This window comes from Daktulosphaira vitifoliae, unplaced genomic scaffold (assembly GCF_025091365.1).
Source record: "Daktulosphaira vitifoliae isolate Bord-2020 unplaced genomic scaffold, ASM2509136v1 Scaffold_4, whole genome shotgun sequence".
Taxonomy (NCBI): Eukaryota; Metazoa; Arthropoda; class Insecta; order Hemiptera; family Phylloxeridae; genus Daktulosphaira; species Daktulosphaira vitifoliae.
Window position 1 is genome coordinate 38824931 of NW_026099575.1, and position 21692 is coordinate 38846622.

General features: G+C 26.8%; 1 protein-coding gene, 1 long non-coding RNA gene and 1 pseudogene across 2 annotated transcripts in view; 2 read left to right on the top strand and 1 right to left on the bottom strand.

Annotated features, from left to right (window-relative positions):
* Positions 1-2267: 2267 nt before the first annotated feature.
* Positions 2268-3026, top strand: LOC126905058 (uncharacterized; annotated as a pseudogene).
* A 7833-nt stretch (positions 3027-10859) lies between these two features.
* Positions 10860-11585, top strand: LOC126903913 (uncharacterized). The gene is made up of 2 exons (XR_007703633.1): positions 10860-11340; positions 11413-11585. It is a non-coding gene; the product is annotated as an uncharacterized LOC126903913 (long non-coding RNA).
* A 7669-nt stretch (positions 11586-19254) lies between these two features.
* Positions 19255-21692, bottom strand: part of LOC126905059 (uncharacterized) — a 3725-nt gene continuing 1287 nt past the window's right edge. The window contains exon 4 of the mRNA XM_050684451.1: positions 19255-20618. Coding sequence (XP_050540408.1) covers positions 19255-20618 — 1364 coding nt within the window. The remainder of the gene's footprint in view (positions 20619-21692) is intronic.

Genomic DNA, 21692 nt, shown 5'->3' on the forward strand with positions numbered 1-21692 from the left:
TTTTTTTTTTTTTTTCAAAATTGGAGAAATTTTGGAATAACCCCCCCAAATTTCTCTTCAATTAAAAATAAATCATACCACAATATTTCCCGCAAAATTCTCATACAAATTGAGTGGTCACTCGATTTTTTATAACTTTTGCGCCCTCCCCTGAACTTTGGGTTCAAAGTTGGAAAAAAATTTCACATTAGTGTGACCCATCAATTTGTATTGAAATTTTACTAGGAGTCCTGTGATGTAGTTTATTTTTAGTTTAAACGATTAAATAACAATAAAAACCGAAAAAAAAAACAATCATAATATTAAAATGAATATTTTAAACTTAATTACAATAGTATAATTAGAAATAATTATTTTAATGTAATCGGCCCACTGCTCTTTCCCGAAATTAATCAATAATGAGAATATGGTTCATCACTGAGCTTGTTAATGTTTATTTAAATCTTCGAAAAATACTGTTCACTATTAAATAGTCACTAATTAAGTTGCACATAATATTAGATAACTTTTAAAATATAACTTCTTTTTTTATGCAATAAACATGCAGAAATATCACATTATTTATGGGTTTTTTCGGTTTTTATTGTTATTTAATCGTTTAAACTAAAAATAAACTACATCACAGGACTCCTAGTAAAATTTCAATACAAATTGATGGGTCACACTAATGTGAAATTTTTTTCCAACTTTGAACCCAAAGTTCAGGGGAGGGCGCAAAAGTTATAAAAAATCGAGTGACCACTCAATTTGTATGAGAATTTTGCGGGAAATATTGTGGTATGATTTATTTTTAATTGAAGAGAAATTTGGGGGGGTTATTCCAAAATTTCTCCAATTTTGAAAAAAAAAAAAAAAGAAAAACGAGGTCCTATTTTAAACTTTACCAGAATACTTGCCCATACATTACTATGGTTCGAAAGATTTACACCCTGTATATAAATATAAAATGATATATAAAAAGGAAATTTAAAACTTCTATCAAATATAAATAACATTTCTTCAAAAATATAAACAAAAAAAAAATATATCTTTAATGTAATAAAAGTGGTGCTTGAATGGTTTGTTCCAAAAATTATCTAAGCCGACATAATAAATATTATAAATATACTTTATTTTCAATACTAATGGACAATAAATAACGAATAGAAAAATAACTCATCCGGACGATCTATTAATAGCAATAATTTTAGTATATCTGAGCGACAAATTCATACAACCGATTTCAGCAGACGGAACAGATTTTAAAAACGGCGACGAATTCAAATAAAATATATAACAATAAACAATCTGACAACGTGATATTGGTATTGTAAATAATGATTTTAATGTTCTGTCCCTTTTAATTATACAGACTTATGGAATCAACGTTGCCAGATTGCTTATGAACTTATTTCTGACCCGTGGGACACGAACGAAGGCAACTGAGTGACTATTGAATAATGTACGATCTTTCTTTTGTATTTTATCATTTAGCTGACAAGTCACGTTCTATCATGTAATATACAGGGTGTTCTATACTTAATATTATTCAGTCGATTATTTGAATTTGTTGGTAATATTTTTGCCTCTACTAATTTCAGTATTCATTTTCTCAAATACTTACTATCGAATTAATTAAATAATCATAAATTTACCTCCAATATATTGTTTAGTTTTAAATTTGTTATTCTAATATATTTGACTATTTTTATCATTAGACGATTCTCGGCCGCCGAATTTCATCTGCCTAATTATAAAGATACTATTATTTTTTAAGTACTAGTCCAAAAGTTATAATCGATCTGTTATTTTTTAAATTAGACCATTTTCTATTTTATAAGCAAGTTAATTATGTAAGTTGTCATTCAAAAAATTAATGTTAGTATCCCTAAAGGATAAAGAACTTAAAAAATATTTTACCACTTATAACTTAATATTACATAAATAATCAAAACCAAATAAAATATTTTCAAGATTTTTAGGAGAAATTTTGATGTCAGTAATAAATCAATTAATCTGTAATGCTAATTAAATAACACATTATATATATATATATTGTAGTATTTCAGGCAATTTTTATTTAAAAAAAAAAATAAATTTATTAATTTTTAAAATTATGATTTAAAAGTTAAAAAAAAAATTATTGGAGTGCAAGACAGATTTTAAGCACCTTCTACAAATTGAAGTTTTATACACGAGTCATAAGGTTACACATGTATAATTTGTCAGGATCATTAAAACTAAAGATGTTGAATTTATTTTGCGATTGACAACTGCGGGTATCGTAAATGGGTATTAAGGTACGGTCTGCCAGGCGCGACGTGTCTGAAGAAAAGAAAAACAACGGACAATATTATAAAAATCGCGAAAGTGAAGGATTTTTTGAAATATTAATTAATCGACATTTAACAAGTAATCACGTTAGATTTCGGGAATATTTCCGAATTAATTATGAACAATTTAATTTTTTACTATCTTTGGTGGAAGAAAAATTAACTTTACCATCTAACAATCGAATTAAAAATCCTATATCGCCGGCAGAAAAATTAGCAGTTACTTTAAGGTATTATAATTAATTTAATGTTTAATAAATTGTATCTATACCTACCAGTGGCGTATTAACAGTATTTACGGTAGTAATTAAGTTTGAATTCTTTTTAAATAGGTATCTTGCCACTGGTGAATCATTGAGGTCATTAGCATTCGCTTTTCATATCAGTCATAACTATTTAAGCATAATTATAAAAAAACACTAGCTGAATTGAAAATTAAATTGGTGTCCATTTTTTTGCCCGTTTCAAAAAATATTGATTATAAACAAAAATCCGCAGAATTTACGTACAAGTGGAATTTCCCAAATTGTATTTTAGCAATTGATGGAAAACATGTCCGTATACGAAGTTCAAGCAGTTCTGGGTCATTATAAACGACCATTTTTCGAATATGATACTAAACAATTACCACCAACTAACAATATGATGCCACTTTCCCGACGAGGAAGGTTTTCAAATATTGAAGGATTTGGAGTTAGAAATTTGTTCAGAGAATTTTTTAATAATGAAGAGGCTCTTTCTTGGCAACCTAAATCATAACCAATAATTAAAGTAATAAAATAATAATAATTAAATAAAAAATCACATAAATGTTTATTATTAAATTACCAAACATAATAAATAAATCCAACTTTTAATAAAAATTATAAAATAGTCAACAAGTAAATGTTAATGAAAAAAATATATAGGTACTTATACATCATATAAAATAAACGTAGATTTTATTTTTACAAAAAAAATAATAAAAATTAAAACTTTTAATACTCAGTATGTAAATAAGCGAATATAAAATTTGAAAATCAAAAAAAACATATTACAGATTGTAAAATGTTATGCAGTAGTGGGGTCATCATAGTTGTACATGGAAAACTGTGAGTCTGAAGATCTTGAGTACATACTTGTTGATGGGGAAAGCTGAAAGGAATCCAATGTTTGAAAATGTTGTTGAACAGCATGTGGGTGTATAGGTTGTTCGTCTAACAAATACTTTTCTTCAAGTTCAGTCATCAATGAAAAAATTTTTCTCTTAGCTTCGAGTTATCCTTTGATTGGTAATTTTTTAGCTGTTACGGCCATAGTTTTGAAAAATAAATCAAATTCATCGAAACTTTCTTCTTTCTTTTCCAATAGTTGTTCATTTTGATTCATAATTTTCTTAATAAGCAAACTTCGTTCCTCTGAATTATTCACAAATAAATCGGCAACATTTTTTGATTTAGAAATACCACGCTTTCTNTCCTCTAAATTATTCACAAATAAATCGGCAATGTTTTTTGATTTAGAAATACCACGCTTTCTAATTAAAGTTTCAGTCGGTAAACTATTAGCTGTTTCACATAGTGTATCAACGACATTTTCTTCACCGCAAGGAACGTCCATACTATGATTTATAGTTCCGTTACAAGCTGAGCTGAAAATTTTAGTAATTTATCGTATATTACAATTTTTACATATGAAAATTATTTATGATTATTTAATAATACTGTAATCAAATAATACTTAAATTATATGAAAATTAAAATGTTTTTATTACATTCTTTTTTTACCAACTAGGTACAATAAATTAGAGTTCTCTATAATAATACTTTTATGAATACCCATTTTTTTAAAATTATAAATAATATATAATTTTAATACATACTCTCGTTCACATTCAACTTGGTCCAAAAAAGTGAGATGTGTTGCCAATGACCACTTTTTTTTGTTTGATGCTGCCGATCCAGTTCCCAGTTTCCTTTTATTTCGCGAGTACGAATCTCTAATATTTTTCCAGCGTTTTTTCGTTTCATCTACAACAAAATTATTTCAAAATTATTTTATGTACTTGAATAAATGTAATGAAAATTATTAATTATAATATTTACCAGATTTTCTAATTTTTGCCGATATTTCTTTCCAAATTGTGTCCTTAATTATAATATTTTTATAATCCGTAGCAGCTATATTATATAATATAGGGTTATTTTCAACTTCTTGAATTAATATTTCGTCATCAGACGATGAAAATAATAATTTTGACATAGTGTCGCTGAGATGTGTCGCGCGTATACTGCTCTTGCAGCAGTAAGTCGTCGGTCGCTGCGACCAAAAGTTGAAATGTCGCGCCTGACAGACCGTACCTTAAAGCACATCGAACTAAAAAGTTAAAAATAATTTTTAAAATAAGTTTAAAATAATTATTTTTAACTTTTTAGTTCAATGTGCTTTAAAAGCGTGTTTTTTAAACTATATTTATTTTTTACTTTTTAGTTTCATGTTATGATAGTAGTTATATCATGGTTGTAACGGGTAATGGGAATACAGAGTTCGATTCCGGGGAGGGAGTCTGAGAAACGGCTATTACATCCAAGGAAAGCAGCAGGCGCATAAAATACTCACTCTCGGAACGTGGAGGTAGTGACTAAAAATGACGATACGGAAATCTTCCCTCGTAATCGGAATGAATACTTTATATCTCTTAGAATAAATCGTGTTAATATATACATTTTAATAGTAATTAGAATATTTATATAAATATATGTATATACAAATAATGCGACTTAAGTACGTAAACATATCATGCACTAGGTATAGCTGTGTTTTGTTGGCGGCCGGGTCGGACTAACGTTATACCTGAGGTATAAACGGAGGTAGTGTGGTAAACTGGGGTTTCTACGTCCAATTTGCCCACGCGGATAAGTGTAATCGAGAAGAGTCAAAATAATAACTATAATGTAACATTCATCGATTGTACACTGACCACCGAGTGAGTGGTCAGGTCCCTTTTTATTAGAAATAATAATCAATTAACAATACAATTAACAATGTTTCTAGTGTTATACTTTCTAATACAATTAATAATAATCTATTATTTACTTTTACTTTCTAATAATACAAATTCCTTAAAACTAATATATACATATAGTTATTAGTTCATGACACCATCACCCTTAAAGAGAAATAATATCTTCAGATATTATTTCTTACAATTTTAAAATATATTATTTATTATATTTAATTAAAATACAGATAATTTTATGTTAAATTTTCTAATAACCTACGTCTAAATCTAGTATTATAAATAAATCGTTCTTGTCTATTTACAATTGGATTTTCTTCTAAGTTTAAAGGTTCTAATTCTATTGTGGGTTGGTTATTAACGGGTTTTTTCTTACAACATTTTATATAAATATATACAATTACTACCACTAATAGTAATCCGAAGGTTTTAAAAAGTAAATTTATTATAAACTTATTATCGTTATAAAATTCGTAAACATGTTTGTTTGCTAATAAGTCGACGATGCGTTCTTGGTAAGATAATTGTTCATTTAATTTATTAAGGGCTGCCTGGTCGAGTTTCACATTTTCCATTCTTTCGAGGTGTATGGGTTTTTGTGCAATTCTATTATGTATATAATTGCAACAACTTGAGTTCAATAGACTAAACTCCAAAGGTATCGACTCAAATTTTGATTCTAATTGAGACTGAGTAGCCTCAAGAGTAACTGATGGTGTTATTGCCATGCAGTTCTCTTTTAGGGATAGCATTCCACTTTTATTTATAATTATTTTTTCAACTATAGTGTGTGCATTGCATGATATAGTTACTACGGTATCCTTTACCATGACAAAATACCAATTATTTGGGAAGTAGGAGTGATACCAACTTTCCGAGCTAATTTGTGATATATAAACATCACAAGTCGACGGCAGGCTATATTTATTATTTAATAGGTCCGTTTCGCATATAGGGACCTTGTCTGTACCGGAAAAGAACGCGTCACTTTTGCAAACAAACACATTATTTAATAATTGACAATTACTAAGGCTGTCGAATTTGATATAGTGCGATATTAGATTATCCGTAAAAAGATATTTGACATTTTTTGTAAGATGAATAAATTGGTTTTGATTATTAAAAGGAATAAATATTGGTACAATGTGATAAATTATATAATTATTAATACTACTTAACGGTAACTTAATTTTAAAAATTAGTTTATTATTATTATATATAGTCTTAATTTCTAAAATTTTAAATATTTCGTTAATGTTATCAAGGTTTACATTTATTGGTACTTGAAGGTTATTAGGTATTTTAGTTAAAATATGGTTTATCTCGTTTAAAAATTGTTCTGGTTTTATTACTATAGGATGTAATTGATTCCTCTGAGAAAAAATAATGGCTAAAATTAATTTACTTATGGTTTTATCTAGAGATATAATATTATTCTCAACTAAGGATTGGGTAATCATAATATTTTCAAAATCTACCGAATCAGCTGTAATATTCTGTAAGCCAGATATGGACTGGGAGATTTTTGCTAAATTGTTATCAAATATTATTTTATTTTCATTAAACGAATTAATAGACGATTTTTCTTCGTCATTTAAATGATCCAACCTAAGGTTTTGATTTAAAAGAGCTAATCTATTATTATTATTATTGTTATTAGCATTATTACAATTGGTAGTATTTACATTTATGAGCTCGAAATCTTGTGGTAGAGAATCAAATTTAATATTATTAATAGAAATTGAAACGTCTTCTTCTGATGTATTTAAAATCGGTACAAATGCATAATTGTTTTTAATTTGCGTTATACAAGTTCCAATGAAAATGTTTTCGTTAATTACTATTGGGTCATATATAATACCGGTTGTGTTATTAGTTTGAACAGTTTTTACTTTAATGATAGATTCTGACAAGCCTTTAATCGAGTAATTATTAGTAAGAGAAAGGTCTATTATGTCAATTTTTTTGTGAAAATAGAATTTTAATTCTTTTTTACCTAAATCAATAATTTTAACATATTCATTAAGAAAATCGTACCCAAGAATACCATGAGACTTAATGTTAAAATTGTTTGAAACTATGTAAAATACATGTGTTATTGTTTTATGTCCTATTTTTAAATTGATTTTAGTATAACCTAGACTGTTTGTATTTCCAGCAATACCCTCTAACGTGGTAAGAGAATTATCCCAATACCTATGTCCTTTAGGTAAATCTCCTATTTTAATTAAACTAGCTTGTGCTCCGCTATCAATCATAAATGTAACATTTTTATTCAAATCTGATGAAAAAATTTTGCAATAAGGTATATCATTTTGAGATGTATTTACGGAAGATATTTGTTTAGAATCATTAAAATTAAATTTTTTACTAGTACTAGGTTCGTTCTTATTAGAATTTTTTAATTTATAACATTCATCTCGAGTATGAAAATTTTTCTTGCAATAAGTGCAGAATTTTTTATTGTTATTTTTATTATTACTAAATTTATTAGAGTTATTATTAAAATTCTGAGTATTTTGAGAATTATTTGTATTGTTATTATTACGAAAAAAACAACTTGATGTACTATGATTATTTTTATGGCAAATTTTACAAGAGTTATTAGGATTATTTGAATTAAAAGAATACTTAACTAAATTATTTTCAGTATGAAGCCTTAATTCTTCTTGTTTAGCAATTGCGATTGCATCACTTAAAGTTTTCGGATTATTAGCTAACACGATAATTTTAATTTGGTTATTGTGAAGACCTCTTTTAAATGCGCCTAAGGCCTGATCTTCACACATATCCCTAATGGCTGATTTTTTTATTTTACAAGTTAATTTGTAAGTATAAGCCTGATAAAGTTTAAATTCTAATTTTTCTACTCTATCGTTAATTTTTTCATTTTTATTCTGTTTAATGGTTTGTAATTCAACACAAAGTTGATCTGGACGAATTTCTTCTCCATAATTTTCAATAAGAAGGATTTTAAGTTCCGACCAGTCTTTTATTTCTACAGAGTCAATTAATTCTCTAGCTTTGCCTTTAATTTTCAGCTTAATGGCTAAAAACAGTTGTCTATGCTGTTCAGCCGTAGCCATAATATAAGCATCATTTACAGCATTTATGAAATTATTTAAAGTATTAGATTTGCCTTCAAAAGGTTCGCCTATTAATTGAGCTAATTCGAAAATAGAAAAATTATTTTGTGTAGCCATTATTTTTTTGTTAATTTTTTTTGTAAGGTTCGTAAAAAAAAAATTTTTAAAGAAATTTTACCAATAGCAGTATTTTACAAAGTAAAAACTTATTCTATTTATTGCTTAAACTAAAATAACTATACTAAAATAATTGTATTTACCAGAAAAGAGCCACGAAAAACAAATATTTCATTTTTCAATTATTGTTGAAAGTGCCAATGTTAGATCTCTTGAGATGGTTTCAATAATTTGCCAATTTCTTGTGGTGTCCAACTGAACGAATTTGCCGGAGATTCCAAATAGTATGATGTATCTAATTGAGCCAATTTTTCAAGGTTGCCAAATAATACGAGATGTCCAACTGAACGAATTTACCAGGGATGCCAAATAATACGAGATGTCCAATTGAACGAATTTACCAGGGATGCCAAATAATATGTGGTAAACTGGGGTTTCTACGTCCAATTTGCCCACGCGGATAAGTGTAATCGAGAAGAGTCAAAATAATAACTATAATGTAACATTCATCGATTGTACACTGACCACCGAGTGAGTGGTCAGGTCCCTTTTTATTAGAAATAATAATCAATTAACAATACAATTAACAATGTTTCTAGTGTTATACTTTCTAATACAATTAATAATAATCTATTATTTACTTTTACTTTCTAATATTACAAATTCCTTAAAATTAATATTTACATATAGTTATGAGTTCATGACAGTAGGAATATATAAATATATATACGTAAGGCGCATTAAACGCGGGCAGTATTGGTCAGTCAAAATAAAAATTTGTTTATATATATATAATATTGATGACAAGCACGCGTGTACGGGTACGATAACTAAAAATAAATTTTTATAGGAATAGTGTTGTCGTTGTTAGGTGAGCGAGGCGTGGGGTGGGGTGGTTGCGTTATGACAGTCTAGTCTCAAGGCCATAGACGACGGAATATGCAATAACGCGTGGCGCTTGGAGAGCTACATACATACATACATACATACAGGTGAAACTAGTATAAGCGTGTTAAAAGAAAGAATTTTCGAATCGGTTTATAAATAGCGTATTAACATAAAAATTACAACCGAATTCATAACATCCTCCTTTTTTTTAAAGTNTCATACATTGGAAAACATGGATCAAAGAAGATTTATTAAGAACTACAAGTCTTTTAACAATGAGAAGACTAGAAGGGTCACATACATTTGCTATCTTAGTTAAAGCTATAGATGAAGTATACATAAAGTTTGAAATTTTAGATAAATTATGTTATTGTACTACATATAATGGTTCTAATTTTGTAAAATATTTTAAGTAAGATTTATTTAAATTAATATAATTAATAACTATAAATTATTTNTAAGACAGATCAAAGTTCAAAATAAAACCGTATGGTTCTAATAATGTTCAAGAGAGCATTCGGTAATCTGGCTTTCAGTTTTTGTTCTGTTTTTCCTTTCAAATTGTATCTACTACTTAAGTATAATAGAATCATAATGATAATAATAGTTTTTAAGTTTTTTTTCTATAATTTAGATATACAGTTATAATTTTATATAATAATTTAACCTTTATTTAGTAAATTAATAAAATAATAATATTTTAAATATAACAATGATCTATGATGACTTTATTGAGCTAGTGCTAAATCATATGGTGATTTTATGGCGGAACAACTAATCAATAGAATTATATTATGAAGTAGAGGAAATTGATGTTATAAATTTGAGCATTATAAATAATGATATAAACATTATCAGTATAAGTTACCCAAACAAACCAAAAGTGTAAACGTTACCCAAAATTACCGATTTTGTGCACATAGAATTAAATAGAAAGCAACAGTGGCAAATAAAAATGAATACAATTAGATAACCATACATTGTACATTTAACAAGTAAAATTTTAGATCAAATATTTTAATTGTTTAAATAACAATTTCTGTTTAGGACTTTAAAAATGCTTTGTTTAATACTACTTTCAAAAACCAGTTCAGAATTACTTTTGCCAAGCCTACTGCTATGTGGAACAAACAAAAGTGTTCAAAAAAATTCAGCTGATTTAATCAAACAAAATCTTGGCGTATACTTAATAATACTCAACGAGACACATTGGAATTAATTGTATGGAAGCAGTGGTGTTAATTGGATTTTTATAACATCGATATTAACAGGTACACAGCATTGTTATTATCAATTGTAGTAAGGCACATTATTATGAGTTTATAAATACACTAACTGACAATACAGAAAGTATATCTATTGATAATAATAATTGATAATAAACAATCTATGACTGAGACAGCAATGTCATAAAAATCCAATTAGCTACCTGTATTTACAATCCCATGTGTATTANTTCTATAATATTAATGAGTATCTTATATTTCTAAATATTTCATTATGTTATATATTCATTATTTTATTCTGAATAATTATATTTTTGTACACTGAGTACTGTAATAAAAACCAACTTTGTTGATATTAATATTTAAGTGTTTTAGGTATAAAAATAAGATTTTATGATTCTTTGATGAACAAATTTTTAAATACTGCTGCTGTCTACTACCCACAATTTAAAACTGTCTAGATTAAAAATGAAGTAAAGAAACAAATGGCCATCGAGTACTTAAAAAATGAGTGTTATGAGTAGCACCAAAATTTTAGTAAATATGATTCTACAGATTATGCCCAAATTCATGATGATTTATCTTGCTTCTTTACGGGGAAAAAACATGTTTACGAGGGAAAGTCAGTAGTAAGTTATGAAATTGACAGATTCTTGGGCACATCTATAGCAAAAAATTAGAATGTTTATATAACTTACCCACAATAAAAAAAAGTGAGATTAATTAGATACTTAGAATATATCTAAATAGTATAATTTTACTAAAAAATTTGTACTTTTTTCCAGTTTTTCATTAAATACAACACTCCTCTACCAAGCAGTACATCAGTTTAGAATTTTTAGTGTTAGTGGTGCTACAATCACTAAAAAAAGGACTAACATGGCTGATAAATGTTTTAAATAAATAATACTTTTAAAGTGTAACCAATAAATTTTTTATTAAAAAAAATAACTTTATATTTAAATATCTTTTTTTGTATNTAAATAGTATAATTTTACTATAGTTTAAAAAAAGATATTTAAATATAAATATCTTTTTTTTGTATTTGATAATGATTTCAAGTACATAATTATTAATAATATTTCAGTGGTCGAACCCAAGAAATAATTAATATTTAAAAATAAAAATATGCCTTCATATACAAAATTTTAATTGAATAAAATTGAACCCAAATTCACATATTTATATAATATATAATTTTAAACATTATTAGTTTTAAAATTATGCATGTCAAACAATTCTACCTCACTTTAATACTTTGGGTAGCATCCTAAGCTATTACTTTTACTTAACTTTAAAAATCGCAGATACTATAAGTATTTGCGATTTTAAATACTTATGTGGTTAATTTTCGATGAATTGAATAGAATGTTGTGTTAGAATGTATCCTTATCAAAGATAAAGTTAAATAAAAAACGCAAATAACTTTGAATAATTTTTTTTATATAAGTATTTAGATATATCCCTTTTGTTTGATGTAATTTTATTGAAAACCGGATCCTCCTCAATCTACAAGGGAATATTTAAATTATAAAGTTCTGCATGAAAATTTAACTTTTTCAACATAAATATTGAAAATGTTTCAGAAATACTCCAAGCTTCAAATACATATTACATTAAAGCTCATGTTACGTACTATAAGTTAAAAAAAATTTTCTGACGAATTACATTGAATTACGATAATTACGAATTACGTATCTTCATTGTGTAAATGGTTACCGTAGTTAAAAAAACATGCTAACTTTGTAATTAATTTTTTTTTTCATATTTTATTTTTTCAACTTTAAATTTACATAATTTATTAAAAAATGTATGTATCAATATAATTTTTTTTAAATTGCATTACATATATACATTTGGTCAATATATAGGTGTTCAGAAAGTAAGAAAACAGGTTTCTGTTGTTCTCTTTGATTGTAACAATTTACGTTTCCTTATTTACTGAACATTCTATATATTTTATATTTTAATTTAAATTTCCAATGGGAGACTACAGTTAATACGTCACATATTTTAATGAAATCTATATTATAATATTTTTAAGTATAATACACGAATAAATACTTATTATAGTAAACAAATTTTGTATGAAATTGATGTTGACAAATTTAGTATGAAATTGATGTTGACAAATTTAGAATCGATAATTTTAAGGAGAAATTTAAATATACAAAAACTTAATATAAAGATTTTGTATACAGGGTTTTCCCTTCAAAAAAAATATATTAGGAAAATCTTTTTTACATATTAGCAATCAAGTTTACTGTTACTGCTTATTAATATTATGAAATTCATTTTAGAGATACAAAATAAGTATGCAGATAAATTATAATTACGTTAACTATACGTGTTATACTGTTACATCCTATTAAAAGGAAACGTAAACTTTACGAAGGGACATTTGATTAATTTTGACATGAATAAATTGTTTCCGGTTATTATAGAGTAACCCCATGTACTAACTTCCTTTCTGGTAACGTGATGAGTCACTATATTACACTTTATTTATTGCAATTTTTTCAAGTTCCTAATTAATTTTTTTTTTACTTAAAGTCTACGATTACTATAGTTATTGGTCTCTTAATTAAATTTAGGTCATAGAAAAGTTTAATTGAACTAATAATTAAATATTTCAATTAACGTTTGTTATTCTTTTATTTAATAAAATATAATTTTTTTTCAACTAGAGAAAGGAGCTTAACCCCCAGTTGATGAATTTGTAGAAAAAAATGTAGACAATTTTATATATTATTGCATAAAATATTTTTTAGATGAGAGAAAATACAATAAGCGCCCACAAATATTTCATTATAGTTACACCAATCACTATTTGATATAAATGTCATAATTTATGTATAATTACTAATAAATTATAACTATAATAATGACTCTAAAAATGTAATTTACCAGCCATTTCCTTAGTTAATTTTTTTTTCTGTCGTTTTTTTAATTTATTAAGGGTTATAGCGCCTCCTCAAAGAAAAAGGTATCTTAACCATAGTCACTATTTTTTATTATAAGTTAGTTAAATATGTATGTTGTTATTAAAAAGTAAAGATGAAGGGTATTGTCACTTTTATTTTTTTATGGTATAAAAGATGAATTATAAAAATGATTCAATTAATTAAATATTAAGTATATGAAACAAAAAAATATCAAAAAATTTTTATATGAAGGAATATAAATAGATGCCTATTCTATATAACTCCAATCCTGTTACGGTAACCAATAGTCAACTGTTAAGCGTCTTCTTTAGGCTTGTGCACGGGCCTAGTCGGATTTCCCATCAAGACACCAAAAGTTTTATCAATAAGCACAATTTAATAAAAATTGTTCAAATTTTTTTCTCCTTTCCCCAAAATTTTAGAAGTATATCTCTTAAACCCATTTAAGACATCTGTACATCTGTCGGTACTGGGTAATAATAATACAATGTACCATGGACAAGTTAAAAATTGAACTAGGCTTACCATAGTTATTTTAATCTATTTCAAGTTGTTAGGTTTGTTCAAGTACAATTACTTGTTTACAATATAGATTGCCAACCGATTATTTATCTTATTATATAATAGAACAAGGAAAAAAACGCTTTTCTGGGAAAATTACTTAGCGTGCTCGGATTTTCAAAAATTTTTTTTTCAACGAAAGTACTCGGTCACCAGACTCCGGGAAAATTATTGGCGAAGGTCGGAAAATTTTTGCCGCTTGCCCTCGAGCGTTTTAAAATTTCGACCGTNTATGTTGTTATTAAAAAGTAAAAATGAAGGGTATTGTCACTTTTATTTTTTTATGGTATAAAAGATGAATTGTAAAAATGATTCAATTAATTAAATATTAAGTATATGAAACAAAAAAATATCAAAAGATTTTTATATGAAGGAATATAAATAGATGCCTATTTATGACCATAACTCCAATCCTGTTACGGTAACCAATAGTCAACTGTTAAGCATCTTCTTTAGGCTTGTGCACGGGCCTAGTCGGATTTCCCATCAAGACACCAAAAGTTTTATCAATAAGCACAATTTAATAAAAATTGTTCAAATTTTTTTCTCCTTTCCCCAAAATTTTAGAAGTATATCTCTTAAACCCATTTAAGACATCTGTACATCTGTCGGTACTGGGTAATAATAATACAATGTACCATGGACAAGTTAAAAATTGAACTAGGCTTACCATAGTTATTTTAATCTATTTCAAGTTGTTAAGTTTGTTCAAGTACAATTACTTGTTTATAATATAGATTGCCAACCGATTATTTATAATAATATATGCATACAATTTGCAACAAATTTCATTGATAAACCATATCTTAAACATTTTGCTAAGCATCTTAACATTTTCACACATTAAGGACCGATGAAGATGAACCAAGAATTGTATAAAGTTTGCATTCAATTTTATAATAATATGCTATAATCACATGACAATTATTATAAAATATTATATTTTGTACATGGAACTATAATTTTTAGATTTTTGAAAATACAGTAATAATTTTTTTCATTCTTGGCAACAATAGTAAAATTATTAAATGTTATTTTTTTATATGATAGCTAATTACAGTCTTATAAATGTAACAAAATTATCATACATTTCATCTGAAACAATATTTTTTAAGGCATAAACCTCAGTGTGCAATAGATATTGATTTAAAAATAATAATAAAACTTTCTATTGAGTAAATTGAGAGATCTTGTTTTTTTTTTAAGTCATGATGTATATTTCTTTATTTCAATAATGGAATAATATTTAATGGAAGGAAATTTCCTTATTTTTAATGATATTTGAGTATTCAANAACCGATTTAAGACATCTGTACATCTGTCGGTACTGGGTAATAATAATACAATGTACCATGGACAAGTTAAAAATTGAACTAGGCTTACCATAGTTATTTTAATCTATTTCAAGTTGTTAAGTTTGTTCAAGTACAATTACTTGTTTATAATATAGATTGCCAACCGATTATTTATAATAATATATGCATACAATTTGCAACAAATTTCATTGATAAACCATATCTTAAACATTTTGCTAAGCATCTTAACATTTTCACACATTAAGGACCGATGAAGATGAACCAAGAATTGTATAAAGTTTGCATTCAATTTTATAATAATATGCTATAATCACATGACAATTATTATAAAATATTATATTTTGTACATGGAACTATAATTTTTAGATTTTTGAAAATACAGTAATAATTTTTTTCATTCTTGGCAACAATAGTAAAATTATTAAATGTTATTTTTTTATATGATAGCTAATTACAGTCTTATAAATGTAACAAAATTATCATACATTTCATCTGAAACAATATTTTTTAAGGCATAAACCTCAGTGTGCAATAGATATTGATTTAAAAATAATAATAAAACTTTCTATTGAGTAAATTGAGAGATCTTGTTTTTTTTTTAAGTCATGATGTATATTTCTTTATTTCAATAATGGAATAATATTTAATGGAAGGAAATTTCCTTATTTTTAATGATATTTGAGTATTCAAATGACCTGTCCACCATTAATTATATCAATTTTTTGACAATACTTAAATATACTAGATATGAGGAGAGCAGAATCGGAAGTGGTAAGAATAGTTATAGAAATGAATGTTGAAGGAAGAAGAAGTAGAAGAAGACCAAAAAAGAGATGGAGGGATGCTATTGAATGCGATTTGAGGACAGCTGATGTGAACGTAGATGATGTGGGAAATCATGTCAAGTAGAAATTTAGGATAAGGAGTGGCCGGCCCCAAGTAGTTGGGATTAAGGTGAGAAAGAAGAAAAAGAAGAAGACCTAAATATACTAGATATTTATAATCCAATAGAACAGTGGTCGGCAACCGGCGGCCCGCGGGCCGTATCCGGCCCGCGTGGCTATTGAATACGGCCCGCTTTAAATTCTAANAGGTTTGTTCAAGTACAATTACTTGTTTACAATATAGATTGCCAACCGATTATTTATCTTATTATATAATAGAACAAGGAAAAAAACGCTTTTCTGGGAAAATTACTTAGCGTGCTCGGATTTTCAAAAATTTTTTTTTCAACGAAAGTACTCGGTCACCAGACTCCGGGAAAATTATTGGCGAATATCGGAAAATTTTTGCCGCTTGCCCGCGAGCGTTTTAAAATTTCGACCGTTTTCGAGAAAAACGCTCGCTGACGCCAGCGTTTTACGACTTAAGGTTTGAAATTCTCATCAGACCCGCCCAATGACATTCCTGAGATATGATAAAAAAATCAATTCAATCCGTTCAGTGTTCACTGTTTTACGAGCTTTTTATTTTTCATGCGCTCGAGACGCCAGGGCGCGCCGCCCGAAATTCTTGCGACACTTTACGACATGAAAACGATTTTTTTTACGATTCGCAATCATACCACGGCGTTCTGTACNGGCCCGCGAATTCTTTTTAATTTGTAAATGTGGCCCGAGAATTAAAAAAGGTTGCCGACCACTGCAATAGAACATTTAAGACATACTATAATTAATTATATTTTAATGATAAGCTTTAAGCCACTTTTAAAAGTTTACCTTCACAAGTTAAACCATTTTAATTTTTCAACAAAGGTTTCTAGATAGATATCAATACTGTAAGGCTTTTCAACATTACTATGTCGCATACCAAACACAAATACACAATATACTTTATAAATAGATCACAAAATAGGTCAAACTTCTCGATACAAAGAATTAGTAAGAAGTAAATCATCAATATTGACCATTAGTTCAATTTATTCCTTTACAATATAAGTTTTACATTTTTCTAAAAATTGCATTAAACTTTAGTGCAGTTCATTGGAATAATGAACTGCAAAGTTCATGAAAAATGAAAAACCATCTATCTAAATTGCGTGAACTTATTATAATCGTCTTATTATTTTCAACTATTTTTACTAAAATAGATTTATTTTGGTCATAGACTTTAAGAAAAAAAACAAAAAATTAAATTTTTGTTTTGGGCTAAATATCTTGTAACGTANAACAAAAAATTAAATTTTTATTTTGGGCTAAATATCCTGTAACGTAATAAAGTTATCATGAGTATAGGTCACAGGTAACCATATAACAGTGCGCGTCGTCTATCTGTAGGGTCAGTGTTGCATATACACACATGATTAGTTATTAGACAATCATTTTCCCTATCACCTGTGATCCTTGTCCACACCACATTAGAATGGTCACACTGTCAACTACCCTTTCCATGTGCTATCGAGCCGGTTTGGAAAATCACGGTTTTGTTCAAAAAAAANCTACTTATGATGACGGCCCGAAGAGACTTACGCGCCGAAGGCGCGTAAGGCTCGAAGGGCCCCGGGTCTGGGGCGGAGCCCCAGCTAGGCGGAGCCTAGTAATAATATATGCATACAATTTGCAACAAATTTCATTGATAAACCATATCTTAAACATTTTGCTAAGCATCTTAACATTTTCACACATTAAGGACCGATGAAGATGAACCAAGAATTGTATAAAGTTTGCATTCAATTTTATAATAATATGCTATAATCACATGACAATTATTATAAAATATTATATTTTGTACATGGAACTATAATTTTTAGATTTTTGAAAATACAGTAATAATTTTTTTCATCCTTGGCAACAATAGTAAAATTATTAAATGTTATTTTTTTATATGATAGCTAATTACAGTCTTATAAATGTAACAAAATTATCATACATTTCATCTGAAACAATATTTTTTAAGGCATAAACCTCTGTGTGCAATAGATATTGGCTTAAAAATAATAATAAAACTTTCCATTGAGTAAATTTAGAGATCTTGTTTTTTTTTAAGTCATAATGTATATTTCTTTATTTCAATAATGGAATAATATTTAATGGAAGGAAATTTCCTTATTTTTAATGATATTTGAGTATTCAAATGACCTGTCCATCATTAATTATATCAATTTTTTGACAATACTTAAATATACTAGATATGAGGAGAGAAGAATCAGAAGTGGTAAGAATAGTTANTCTTTGGTTCCAGGGAAGAAGGGCTTAAGTCAATTTTTGGTGGTTTTCAATACAAACAAATAAAATTTTGAAAATTGCTACAAGTGTAAATTAAATGTTTATATTCCTATATCAAATATTTTTATTATTAGTTTTTCATGTCAAACAAATGTGTAGTAATAGATATATGTACATATTTAGCAATTACAAGATAAATGCACTTGAGCCATTTTTATTTTTGAACTTTTGACATAAGTCATTACGATCATGACTTATGACTTTTAGATTCTATACGTTTTGACTTAACTTAGAATTTCAATAAATTCGTATCAAGGAAACAATAACAAAATACTAGGGTATAACCTTTACATTTATTTTTGTTGAAATAGAATCATAAAAAAAAATTGTTTTTCTAGTAAAACCTTACTTTATTAATAATTAGTATAACAAATTAATTTAAAAATAATATTTTGATATATTATTTAAAATTTTGTTTCACATTTGATTAATACATTCATTCCTCTGAGTATAATTTAACTGTACACATATAATAATGTGTATGTATCATAATATTATTATGATATAGAACAAACATAATATAAAATAAAATAGTACAAAGAATAAAAGTAAAAAAATTATAAGAAATTAAAATAAAAAAATTAATCATCATTATCAATAGACAAATCTTCATCAAGATCTGGATCATAATCTTGTTTCTCAGTAGAATCACTATTCAAATTTTTATAAAAATCATGGTAAATATTTGGTATTAACGGGATAAGTTGGAGTAGATCTCTTTTTTTTTCTTTAGATATTGGAACTAGTGAATTATACATTTTTTGCAATGTAAAATTATTTACACGGCCTCTTCTTTTTAGATTTACTATTTTAAACGGTTCATCTTCAGATAAACTTGTTTTGTAGTATAATGTACCAATGTTACTACTTCTATATTGCAACCAGGCAACATCATGCCAAACAAATTTATTTCCATTTTCATNAACATCATGCCAAACAAATTTATATCCATTTTCATCTTTTTTGTGTACTACTAAAGGTCCTTTCAATAATTTTTCAAAATTAAAAAAATGTTCCTGATCCATTTCATGCACAAGAAAAGGTTTCTTTTTGTTTGTACAGCTTATAAGTGTAGCCCAGTCTCTTGGATGTGCAATTTGAAGTGCGGAATGTTTCTTCTGTTTTTCTATTAGCGAGTGATCTGAGTCGCACTCCATATGAGTGTGACCAGGAGTTAAAAACTTGTGATTTATTTGTTCAATATATTTTTTTTTTTCAAGAATAGTAAAAAACATAGCAGAAAGGTATGAATTTTTGTTTTGGCCTGCACAAGAGTCTGAATAAAGTATTATTGTTTTCACATTATTTGATATATTTGAAAGTTCTTTATAAATACATGATGCTATTTCGTTAGCACCTCTTCGAGCAATTGTTTCGTGCCACAAGTAACAAGATGCCTGACCAGTAGCCAGATTATGTGTAGAAAGATTATAAGTCCAATACAATCTTTTATAAAAAGCAACAGACGTTTCAAGAAATGGGGTTGGCAAGCATTGTTGTAAATCAAAAGTTAGACAAAGGATTGAAGGGTCTAATTTAGATTTATCTTTGTCAATTTTTTTAGTATTATATGCATCATCAGCATTTTTTACATGGTGATCATGATCTTCAATCAATTTTTTTTTGTTTTCATCATTAGTTTCCATTTTAATCTTCATTTTAAAAACATCACATTTATGACAAGTGTCCGCTTTTCTCAACTTAAATTTTAATTTTGTTTTCTTGAATTCCCTTTCATAAATTGATTTACTAACTGGTTTTTCAGTCTCAGAACGGTATAATTTGTACATCAAAGTAAGATTTAAATGTGATGGTAAATACTTTGTATCATTAGTACGGCGAGTATAGTGACTTTCATATGTTGGGAATGTTGAAATATGTTTTTGAACATATAAAATTGCTTCTTCTGTAGTTTTGTTAACAGGACATCTTTTTCCACGACCATCTAACTTGGTAATACCAGATGGACTACAATTTTTATTTTATAGTAACTATAATTAATTTATTTTGTTAAAACTCAAAAAAAATATTAAAAATAAAATTGAATTTAAAATTATGAAGTTAATTTAAGTATACCTACCTACATATTATTGTTTAACTTACCTATATACAAATGTTCTTGATGACTAGAAATCCAAAGTTGAACTTTACTATTGCTAGAATTATATTCTTCATTTTGATTATTGGTGATATTGTTATCTAATTAAATTGTAGAACAAAATTTAATGTAATAAACACAAAAATAAAAAAATTATTTTAAAATTCTTACTAGAATGGGAGNGATTTAATGTCTTGCAACCAATCTTTACATTTCATACGACATGCAACCAACTCCTTGTCACTAGATCGAGCACCTACTTTTTTGCCTTTTGCTGTTGTATATGGAAGTCCTTTTTGTCTATTTTGCTGTCGAATCCGTTTTAATTTTCTGGAATAAGGTCGGATGGAGACATCATTTTCATCATGATTTTCTTCAACTTTAAAATAAAAATCACATATTAATATTTTAATATATTACATTTTTAAAACTTATGACTATAAATAATTTTACTTTAAAAATTTGTTAAAGAAAGTTGTTTATTAAAATGATTCATTATTTTGAATTATAGTTCATTGAATGATTTAAATAATACAAAAATGAGTGTTTTAAACAATTTTATTAACACAACTCACATTAAAATAAATTAGTATTACAAAACACATTTTTTAAATTATACTTACATGTATTTTGGACTTGATTTGAAAATATTGAATTATTAGATTCATCACTATTAGATTCATGTAATACAGGAGAATATGGTTGATAATCTTTATCATTTTCATCATCATCATAAACTTCATCATTTGTANTGTTTATCATTTTCATCATCATCATTTGTACTACTTTCATCCCAATTTTCATCAACTAAAGAAAGAAAAGTAATTATAAATGATAAAATTAAAATTTGCACAGTATGAAAATGTATATTTATTTTTAAAATATGTAAGAAGAAGGAATTTCCTACATTAATTATTAATT